The 12,180-nt window shown below is 38.5% G+C and overlaps 1 protein-coding gene across 5 annotated transcripts in view; it reads right to left on the reverse strand.

Moving 5' to 3' along the window:
• Nucleotides 1–11,634, reverse strand: part of SUCO (SUN domain containing ossification factor) — an 85,284-nt gene extending 73,650 nt beyond the window's left edge. For all 5 annotated transcript variants that reach the window (XM_064594312.1, XM_045877439.3, XM_045877440.3 and 2 more), the window contains exon 1: nucleotides 11,430–11,634. In XM_064594312.1, coding sequence (XP_064450382.1) covers nucleotides 11,430–11,491 — 62 coding nt within the window. In that variant the 5' untranslated portion in view covers nucleotides 11,492–11,634. The remainder of the gene's footprint in view (nucleotides 1–11,429) is intronic.
• Between the last annotated feature and the right edge of the window lie 546 nt (nucleotides 11,635–12,180).

Consider the following 12,180-nt stretch of genomic DNA (forward strand, 5'->3'; position numbering starts at 1 on the left):
TTCTTAACCACAAGTACAAATCTAATCCGTAGTATGGAAAATAGTGTCAGCCATTCAATTACAGCAGTGTGGTCAAAGTAATGCCCTGCCTACATCCCCCTTCACGAACAAACAAAAAAGGCAATCCAGGAAAGATATCTATGAAACATAAAGGTGGGAAAGTAGAAATTAACTTTCAGGTAAGAGTGAAAATTATGGTCTTTTGAACACTGTCCAGAAATTTGAAAAAATTATAAGAAATTCTATGAAGTACAGGGAGATTTGTAGGAAATGGGTATAATAGAAGCCACTTCGATCAAAATCCAAGAGACCAAAAGATCACTGGGCCTCCCTCCAGCGCTTTCGCTTCATAAGCCCTCTACTTTCTTTAATCACGATGTATTAAAAGACATATTCTTCTTTATCTATTATCAGCTTGGGGGCTCCTTTAAGGTTGCTTGTCTCTGCGAGGTCTACCTGCTGATCCATCACAAGAGGTCACACTGTGCTCGTTTCCCTCCCCAGTTTTTATTCTTTTCCGCTGCCACAGCAGTCTCCAGTCAAATCACATGGAACTGCGGAGCTAAGCTGAAGAAAACTCTGAATTCTAGTGTTTGCTTCTAATCAAACCTTTGAATTTCAAAAGTTCTGATCTTTAATTTTCACTCTGATGTAGGACTGGTCTTGTATTCTCTTAGCTTAACTATTCCATGTATCAAAATCTTTAGAGGATTGTTTCACTAAATTTACCTATAATTTCAAGGATCCAGCATGGGGTAGCACTTATTAAACAATATGGTATGTTCTGTTTTTACATATACCATTAGAAATTCAGCCAATACAATTGTTCTCAAAGCTGCTGAAGATAAACATATACTAAACTTACTTGATAATGACATATTTTAAGAAACTGCATCAGGTGTATTTAGCCTATAAAACCCAAGTCACAATACCTCGCGACCTTAATTTTCAACTCAAAACTACAAAGATGGTCCCCAAATAAATTACAAACAGGCTAACAGGTTATTCATGCTATAACAGAAAGCCTATCTAAAAAGAGTGAAAAATAAAGCTAGAAAAGTAGGTTTGGGCCAGACTTCAGGCCTTTAAGGTGAGCGTTTACATTTTTACTCTTCAGGATGACAGGAGCCTTTGAAAGATGTTTTAGCAAGAGACTGACATAATCAAAATTGTGCGTTAGTAAGATAAATCATGGCACTGTATAGAATGGGTTGAAGTATATAAGGGTGAGATTACTCTAGCCTCTCCTATCTCTCTGTCTGCCAATCAAATGTGTGAGAACTCATGCCTACCAGCTCTTCAAGTATCTTCTATTTCCACTCCCATAAGCTTTTACCAATTACTTCCCTCTTTTGAAAACAAGGCCCTTTTCTCAGCCTTATCTGAGACATTTTATATTGCTGCCACTCAAATGACCTCCTTAAACCTCTTCCCATCTTTCATTTCAAACCACTCTCCTTCCCTTCAGAGCTTTACTTTGCTTGGCATCTTTCTTTATTCTAAGTATCTGCAGAAGCTCCACGTTCAGTCAAACTTGTTTCAAAAATGATCCCTTCTATGAGGACAACTCCAGCCCAATTCTTAAATGCACTGAAGTCTGCATTTTAAAAAAAAAAATTTAAAGATTTATTTGAGAGAGAGAGAGAAGAGAGCTAGAGAGAGAATGAGCACAATAGGGGGAGCAGCAGAGTTCCCGCTGAGCAGGGAGCCCAATGCAGGACTGGATCCCAGGAACCTGGGATCATGACCTGAGCCGAAGGCAGACACTTAACCGACTGAGTCACCCAGTCTGACTGAAAATTAAAGATCAGAAGTCTGCATTTTTAAGTGCCTATATAATGTCCTCACTTGGATCATTCCACTTGGATCATTCCACTCATCTCAACAGCTCATCCTATTCAAATCCTCTGCAACTCTTCCATTTCTTTTTGTACATGTCCAATTCTTCTAGTTGCCTCAGTTAAAAACAATTAACTTTTCTTCTCTCTTTGAACTTTATTGCACGGATTTGTAACTTTAGATCCTAGCATTTATTCTCTCAACCAGTATACTCCAAGAAAGCAGCTAACTTTGTTTTATCTACCAGAATCCTATTTAGAACGTACCACACAGAAGCTTCAGGAAATATCTCTCGACATTGACATGGATGACAGAAAGGGAGTTCTGAAGAACAAGAGCTTGTTAGAGGCAAACTAAAACCAAGTTCTCGGGGCACCTGACTGGCTCAGTCATTAAGCGTCTGCCTTCGGCTCAGGTCATGATCCCAGGGTCCTGGAACCAAGCCCCACATCGGGCTCCCAGCTCGGCAGGAAGCCTGCTTCTCCCTCTTCCACTCCCCCTGCTTGTGTTCCCTCTCTTGCTGTCTCTCTCTCTCTGTCAAATAAATAAATAAAATCTTTAAAAATAAATAAATAAATAAAACCAAGTTCTCTTCTGAATCCTAGACCAATGTTATTTCTACTATATTGCACCGTCAATGGCCGATCTATGTCCAAACCAGATCATTTACTTCCTCAAAACTCTGCTCAATGCACCCTCTCTTCATTTTTACTACCAAATACTTGTTATGATAAATGTCAATTATTTCAATTGCCTTTTTTTTTTTTTAAGTATTCATCCCTCCAAGTCTCTCTCTTCTGAAATATTTCTAGCACAATGATGTTGAAATAACATTCTTGGAACACTACTTCTCTTGCTCGATCTTTACTGTCTAATTCCTTGGGTTAGCTTGTAAAACCCATTAAAATTCCCAAAATACAGCTTTTAGTTTCTATGCAAGCTTGTCTGCTTACTATCACTCCCACCTATATCAAGTACATTATCTCTTTTATTCTCTTTCTCCTTGACAATTAAGTACTATCTACCCACTACAGACAGACACACACACACACACATACACCCCACACTAGGAAAAGACCATTATTCATATTAGCAGCACCAGTACATCTTATTTCAGTTAATGAAACATCTACATTCCAAAGAAGCAAACTTTATAAGCCACACATTATTTTCTCTTAAACTTAAGTCAGGTCTTTCCTGACAACTCCAGGTCAAATTTTTCTCTTCTTTAAGCACCTGCTGAACAATTCAGCTTTTTGTATTGTTCACAAGTGTTCAAATAAGGTATCTTAGAATGTTAAATGTACAAAAAAAAAAAAAAAAACTCAGAATTAATCTAATCTAGTAGTAATGACTGGAATGAACAAGAATATCCCAAGCCTACTGAGACAGAATCCCCAAGGTAAGAATGCTAGGCATGTGTATTTTTTTAAAGCTTCATGAATAATTCTAATGGTCATTCCTAGTTGAGGCAATCCAGTATGCCCATTTTCAGATAAGAAAACTGACACACAAAGAAAAGGTAAAGAAACTTGCATAAGGCCATCTCTCAGACTACTGGCGGCATAGAGTAGTGATAAAAACACAGGCTCAGCAGATGTCCATCGACAGATGAATGGATAAAGAAGATGTGTACACAATGGAATATTACTCAGCCATGAAAAAGAATGAAACCTTGCCATTTGCAATGACACGGATGGAACTAGAGGGTATTATGCTAAGTGAAGTAAGTCAGTCAAAGAAAGACAAATACCGTATAATTTCACTCATATGTGGAATTTAAGAAACAAAACAGATGAACATAGGGGAAGGGAAGGAAAAATAAAATTAAGATAAAAACACAGAGGGAGGCAAACCATAAGAGACTCTTAACTATAGGAAACAAACTGAGGGTTGCTGGAGGGGAGTGGGTGGGGAGATGGGGTAAATGGATGATGGGCATTAAGGAGGGCACTTGATGTAATGAGCACCGGGTGTTATATGCAACTGATGAATCACTAAATTCTACCCCTGAAATTAATAATATCTATATGTTAACTAAATTGAATTTAAATAAAAAATAAGAACAAAACACAGGCTCAGACTCAGCCTACTTAGGCTTTGGCTCATTGCTTACTAGCTGTGAGAACTTGGGCAAGTAGGTTAACTTTTTTGTGCCTCTCTTTTTTCATCTTTAAATGGCGTGGCTCTCAAGAGTTGTAAAGAGAATAAAATAAGTCGGTGGACATGAAACACTGAGAATATAAATAAGCACCCAATAAAGGCTCACTATTAATATTGCAAAAAAAGGGTTACAACCAAGCTCTGAGTTAGTTTTATGCCCTTTCCACTACACTAGTATGAATGTGTATTTTGACAACCAGCTTGTATACTCCAGAGGACCGAGCTCAAGCCTCCTGCTTCTTCAGTATTCCCCACCACAACAAATACATTGTTGGTAACTAAATAACATTTTGAATGAATTTTATGGATTCCTGTTTCTGAACCCTGACACCTCTGCCCTCCTAATTATACCAAAGCACCCAGAGGAAATAAAAAGAAATCTTATAACAATGCTTACTATGAGCACGGCAGTTTTAAGCACTTCACATATTTTCTCCTGTTAGATTACAAATACTCTATAACAAGAAATACAAAATTAGCTTAGTACCTACAAGCCACAAAACATTTCCTAACAAATCTAGGTGTTATCTCTATGTAAAATATAAAACAATTTTAACTAGTGATTCCACAAAAATAAAGTCCTAAAATAAAATCAAGCTTTCAAAAAAATCTGCATTTATGAAATAAGTTTATCCCAAGGGATTAACAGTCTTATACTGCAAATACTTGAAAACAATTTCTCATATCCTTGCAACATGTACAATTTTTTTGAAACTACTTTAAAATATGGCCTTAAAAGCAAACCAACATACAACTGGCACTAAAGTACAATCTGCAACATGTACATATATGTTTCAAATAAAGAGTTCCATTTATGTATAAACTACTAAACAAAAGTATTTCATACATATGTTTCTACTTGAAGATGGCTTGAAAGAATAATAAAGCACTTAAGTTTTTATAAATTTTTCTCTTCCCTTTCATTCCAAGCCCTAGAATGTTAGCTATATGTATTGACCTATTTCTCTATTCATGCAGTTGAAAAAAGTGAAAGAATAATTTCGGAGTTCATGAACAATGGAAAAATGAAATAACCGATGTCCAAAGGTATGTTTAGGTGTTAGTATCTTTTGTTTTTTTCATTACCAGCCAACCCAACTCCTGCCTCCATTCTGATATATCCTCAAATGTTTAATAATCTAAAGAGGTTATTATAAAACACATACAACTCTTTTAAAAACAATTCAAAGGATACTATAAGTAATTTGCCACTTTTTTATTGAACACAAGTGTTGGAGTTTTACACAAAGATGTACCTCCCTGTCATACCTTCTTTCACAGACCTTTTCCTACTTAATAACTCAACACCTCTTTTAAGTACCATACACTTTCTTTGGAATGTATATCCCAGGACAAAGATAAACTTTTCTTCCCAAAGTTTTTCACATCAAGTTCCACAAGAAAGACTTTTTTTAAAAAAAAATTGAGATACATCTGGCATATTATGTTTGTTTCAGGCGTACAAAATAATAATTCAATATTTGTATATTATTGTGGTATGTTCAGTACATCCATCACCACACAGCTATATTTTTTTTTCTTGTAATAATTTTTAAGATCTACTCCTAGCAACTTGAAGATATACAACACAGTATCATTACCTAGAGTCACCATGCTAAAAACTGCATGCCCAGGACAAGAAACGATTAAAAAAAAAAAAAATCATCAAATGATTTAAAGAAGAGGGATTACTTTATTATTTTATTTTGAATATTATTTTATTCAGAAAAGAGATTTATGGTCTTAAAAAAAAGTTACAGAAACACAACAAAGAAAATCATTTCTCCAAACAAAAGACAAAAGACAGAGTTAGGATTTTCAAGGATATTTCCAATTATCTTAAAAATGATATAATTGCTTACATATTTTTCTTGTTTCTTATATTTCTGCTCACTTATGCATATTGACAAATGAGCAAGAAACCAGCAAAATTATCAAAGAAAAAGCGACATAAGGGCTATAGAAATAAAATCACAAGCCAAGAAATATTACCTCTGAGGTCAATGAAAACTAGGTAACATACTCAGAAAAATTACTACTAAGGACAAAAAAGCAAACAAAACAGACCCACCTTGATTTAGATATCTATCAAGTGTCTCCAGTGTGACTGCCACTTTAGGGTTTCCAGCCTCCAAAGTCTGTTCCTTCCAATCCATTCTATCCTCATAGTGATCTAATTAAAAGATCAATCTGACCTCATGCTCTTACTTAAACTACTGCCCTGGCTCATACTCTCAGCCAGGTTAAAAAAATCAGAGTTCATTTGCATAATTATCAAGTCCCTTCAAAACCTGGCTCTAGCCTCCCTTCCCATCTCTCCCCACATATACTCTAGGAATCTTGCCTCTACCTGAAACAAAATTCTTCCATTTTGAACTATCCATCCTGCAAACCATTTATACAGATCAGTACTGAGACTCATAGAAATAACTCGTCCAAGAACATACAGCTAGTGATAGCCATATCTAGAATACAAATTCTACCCTTATTGTTCCTAAAGATCTTTGTAATTATTTTTTGTGATTATTATACTTGTCAAATGTATGAGAACTGTTTAAATGTCAGGTTTTTCTCATTAGCTCTAAATATGAGCTTCTCCAAGATGATCCTATTGGGTGCAAGAATAGATTTTTTTTAGTCTTAAAGAAATAAACCACTCTGATAAGGGATGATGATTAATGAGGAGGCTATACAAAGGTGGGAACAGAGTATATAGGAAATCCCCATAACTTCTGCTCAATTTCAATTTTGCTGTAAACATAAAATGGCTCTACAAAATAGTCTTTTTTTAATTAATTAAGCTTTACTAAGTTTAATAGAAGAATTTATACTTGTTCTGAAGGTCAGCTGGTCACACATCAATAACCCCAGGGACTCTGTAGTCAGAAACCTGTGGGAAAATGTGGAAGTCCCACAAAATGGTGTTTACTTCCAGCACATTGTGAGGCACTGGCATTTATGTGTGCCCAATTAAGTAGACTTAGGGATTATATTATTTAGTTTTAACTAAACTGACTCTCACAACATGGAGAATTAGCTTTGAAAAAATTCCTGCGAAGACTGCAAAGATAGTAACTACACAAGCACAAGTCAACAAGAAAATTGCAGGGCTAAGACTCTTAACTAGTACAAGCTATTCATCAATCACATCATGATGTAAAATAATCTAGTTGGTCAATCACAAAGCTCTCACCAGAAATTATTATTTGAGAGGGGAAAAAAAGTACTATTAATAGAAAGTATTAGACTGTTCATTCTTCTCATCTTTTTTAAACATCTAATTTATGTAAATTATTATACTATTATACTAATATCATATTGGCACATGCAGATAACTTATAAACAATTAAGCACATATTAAAAGGTGCATACACATGGTTTTACTGACTGAGGGGGGGACACACTCAAAAAATTTTGATTATCCACTGCTTAAAGCACAAACCAAATCTTTTTCCTCTTTAGGATGATTGCTCATCTTCCCAGTTTGCCAGGACTGAGGGTAGTATATTAGGCTGCATGATGCCTTCCAGAGATGCCCGAGTCCTAATCCCTGAATATGTTACATGTTAAAACAGTCTCTGCAGATGTGATTAAATTAGGGATTTTGAGATGGGGCTATAATCCTGGATTGTCTTGGTGGGCCCAATGTAATCACAAAAGTGCTTGTAAGAAAGAAGCAGGAGGATCAGTCATTTAGTCGATGTGAAGACTGAAGCTAGAGGTTAGACTGATGTGAGGAAGGAGTCACAGACTTCACGCAGGTAGCCCTAGAAGCTGAAAAGGTCAAGAAACAGATTCTTTACCTCAGAGACTCAAGAAGGAGCCAGCTCTGTTGACATCCTGACTTTAGCCCAATTAAGACTTATTCTGGACTTCTGACCCCAGAACTGTAAGATAATAAATATATGCTGCCACTAAATTTTTGGCAACTTGTTAGCAGGAGCAGTAAGAAATAATCCCCAGGGGATTCCTGGGACATGGGACTTTCACTGACAAAACCAGGATAAGCTGGTCACCCGATTTTTAGGTTTCCAATGCCCATAACAACATATAATACATAATAAGCAGGAGAAAAATCCTTGTTGAATAATTTTATGATGAAATATATAGATTATACCCTATTTATATTTTGTGAAATATAAATATACCCTTACTATTTTATAAAGACCTGTCATATGTATTATCTCATTTCATTCTCTTAACAACCCAGTGAGGTGTGAATCAATTAGTTTTCCTACTTTCAGGATACAAGAATTAAGGTTCAAAGAAATTACATACCATGTCCAAGGACACATACCTAGTAAGTGATGAAGCCATATCTAGAATACAGGCCTTCCGACCTTTGACAACAGTCATGATCCTCTGCCACAAATCAGGCTGCCTAGATTCAAATCCAAGCTCCTAAACTTAATAGCTGCTTAACCTTGCCAAATTATTTAATTTACCTACTTCTTTAACTATAAAATGCAAAATAAGGTTAACAATAATACTTACCTCATAGGGTTGTGAAGATTTGAATGTACTAAAATGTGTAAAATACACACCACAAGCTAGACACAGAGATAGAGGACAGTATTAATCATTATCACTCTGTGCTGAAGCTACAGTATGTTTATGCCTAAAATACTCTGTACTACTTGATAAAGAATCACATAAAATATGTGAAAGTAAAAAATAGCAACTAGAATGACTAATAAGATGGAAGAATGGGTTTTGTGTGAAAGCAATCTAAGGTTAGGACTCTAGGCTGAAAAGACAAACGGAGAGGGGAGACATAATCAAGATCTATAGAAGTGTGAGAGTATAAAAAAAGGGGTAAAAAAATTTCAGTAATATCGGTAGGAGGGAGGAGAACCTTAGAAACTACAGAACTGTAGTATGAACACAGAGCATTCATAAATTACAAAATGATACAGCTTAAAAAAGAAATGGATCACAAAATTTGGGGACAATTTATAAATGTCAAAGAAGACAAAAATGGCTACTAAAAGGAGCTTTACTACTCTTCTGTAAACATCTAACCCTATAATGGTTTAACATACCCATTATTGGTAAAGGGAGAATGGAGATATTGGGAAATAACATACAGACCAGACTGTAACAAGAACTAGACCTCCAGTTGAATAACTGCAGTAATTTCAATATTTCAATTCCCCAAGGAAGAGTGTCTCAAAGACATAACATACCCTCCACCAATCACTACCATGTACCACTCCTCTTCTCCAATCTCATCATCACCCTTCCAAGAAAATCTCAAACCTAAATATCTTCTTTTCAATGCCCTTTAATGGCTTCAATAAAGAATAATTAAAATGTCCCTAAATTTGGCAGTCCAAACCAATCTCAAAATATACTAATCCAATTATTTAAGCTGAAGTTTCTTAAACTTTTCACTCCTTACTTAAACCCTCAACATCCATTCTTCACTGTGAGAGTCAACAAACTTTACAGAACTTTATGACTACTACTTTCAATACTAGGCTGACTGATTTTTTTTCCTAACAGGTCGTGATCTTCTCACTATTACTAATGAGTAAAGCTGAGAAACCATATTGAAGTTAGCCTAAGCAGAAGACAGCCAGAAGTTACACAGAGTAATAGAAGCATGGTTAATTTAAATTCACAAGTGATTTTAGGAAATACGTCATAATGTTTGATTTCCTCTCCACCATCTACTTAAAATTAAAAAAAAAAAAATCATGTATAAGGGTACAAATTTTCATCCAATAGATAACTAAGTCCTGGAGTGATACGGAGTATAGTGCATATAGATAATGATACTGTATGACAATTATTAAACTTACTATGAGACTAGGTTATAATTATTCCAACCACAAAAAAGAAATGATAACTATGTGACATGATAAAAGTGGTAACTAACACTACAATGGCAATCATATTACAATACATAAATATATCAAGCCAACATGTTATACATCTTAAATTTACACAATACCACAATGACATTTACACAATGTCAAATATATTTCAATAAAAAAAAAAAATCAGAGATACTGGTACATTTTAAACTTGAATGAAAAGTGTAACCTCTTTGCCCTATGAGCCATTTCAGAAAGTGCTGGTGAAGAATAACATAATCTAAAGTTGGGCAAGATCAAGGAGAAAGAAGAAAGAAATGATATGTATCCTATAAATTACCAAGCAGCCCCCAGGAAAAGGTGGAAATGAACACAAGGTTTTGGTATCTCACCTACAAATTTAAATTTAAAATGGGGTGAGTGGACTCATCTCCTGCATGCACTTCTTTGTACCCAACATGATACTAAAAAGTAGAAAGGGTGACAGCGGCCCTACTAAAAGGGCTTGGAATTAAAGTCAAAAGGCCAAATGTCTTGTTCTCCAAAACTTCTATCAATCTTCCAATCAAAATTCCTCAGCTAGGCAAGTGTTTTCCTTTTCCCCTCTTTTATTATTTTATGTAAGCAACAACTCCACAACTTCAATATCTTTGGAATCTATTAAGCACAGAAAAAATGAACACATTGTTGGTGTTTTCCGGAAATAAACAAGAGACTCAGTTTACCTAGACTTTAATAAAGAGCAAATCGCTTTGACTAAAGAAGCATCTTTTCAGTCAGCTAACGTCACACATCTCTAAAGAAATTCCCTAGGAGGGAAAAAATGGCTTTTCCCAGTATGATGATACCAATCCTTTTACTGACAAGGTCTCTTTGCGCCTCAAAGACACCCAAATGTGCCAGTGATCAACAGAAACTCCATAAACTTTTATGAACAAAGCACTCTTCCCGCCTTCAAAATACAGGACTTAACCTCCCATTACTAAGGGACATTATTCAAGCCACACCACCAGAACCTACTGTACACACTACACCTCAGACACTCTAGTAAACCAACGGCTTTTCATCATCTACCCCTTGAAAAGTGCTTCATAACGCCCCCCAAAGTTTCCAAGAACAGCAACCCCAAGTGTACTCGAGGCCAAAGACAGTAAGACATGCCCACAACTACTGCTTGTACATTACTCTCACCCTCGTGACAATCACGTTTTTAAAATCGCACCTCGGGCACACATCACATCCCCTTATCACACTGAAAGCGAGTGGCTGGCAGTAAACCCGAGCAACTTACCTAGCATTTATCTGAGAACTACCCCAACACCCCACCGTCCCCAAGGGGCAAAGTAACTGAGTACAAAGGCACTCAGGTGGTCCCTTCCACTCAGGCACCTTTCCCTCCCACTTAGTCTCTGTAAATGCCAAAACACACCGTGGAAACCGCACAGAACGCAGCCAGGCCAGTCAGCGGGACAGCGCGAAGTAACCGGTGTGTCGCTCCGCAAAGGCCTGGGAGACCCGCACCCTGAAAGCCAAGATGATCTGGGGGTGTGACCTGGGCTGCTCCCTTCTCCCCTCTTGGGAAACTCCCGTGTTGTCGCGGCGACTCACCAGACCAGGGAGCACAGAGACAGGCAGGAGACCAGGGCCAAGGCCCGGCGGTACTTCTTCATCTTCTCCTCCTTCTTCCCCCTGCCAGAAGGCGGCACATCCTCCCGGCAGCCGCCACTGCCGAGGCCAAGATGGAGGAGCTGGAGCAGGAGCGAGAGGATGGGACCGAGAGTCCTAAGGGCTGCGGCGCTGGGGGAGCGGCTCCTCAGCGGCTCGCTTACTGGCCGCCCTCTCCGAGGGGCCCACGGAGGCGCCGACAGGGGCGCTTCACAGGAAGACTCCGGGGACTGCCGCAGCCGCTGGCTCGTTCGCGCCCGCCTCCTCCAGCCGCCGCCGCCGCCACTGACGCCCCATATCGCCCCCGCCCGGCCCGGCTCTCCCTCCGTGCTGCCGGCGACCAACGGCCGCGGCGTACTCCTCTCTCTACAGCCAATCGCCGGCGGGGCCGCGCCACCTCACACTCCGCTGAGCTGGAAGAAGACGCGTCACCCACGTCCCGCGGCGCTCGCGCCCCCACCAGGCTCCGCGCGGGCCACGCCCCCTCCGACGTCTCTGGCGGAGGAGCGGGGAGGACACAAAGCGCGAGAGCCCTGCCCACCTCAAAGTCCGCCGGGTCAGTGGCTCATGTTCAGGAAGTGGGAGGGGAGCCCCATGACCCTCAGCGGTCTTCTTTGCAATGGCCCGCCCCCTCGCCCAGGGCGCGCCGAGTCCGCGCAAGGCCCCTTGGGAGTTGTAGTTTGTTCTCCGGAAC

The sequence above is a fragment of the Mirounga angustirostris genome, unplaced genomic scaffold, assembly GCF_029215605.1.
Source record: "Mirounga angustirostris isolate CCGP_5_RB_7025 unplaced genomic scaffold, mMirAng1.0.hap1 SCAF_6, whole genome shotgun sequence".
NCBI lineage: Eukaryota > Metazoa > Chordata > Mammalia > Carnivora > Phocidae > Mirounga > Mirounga angustirostris.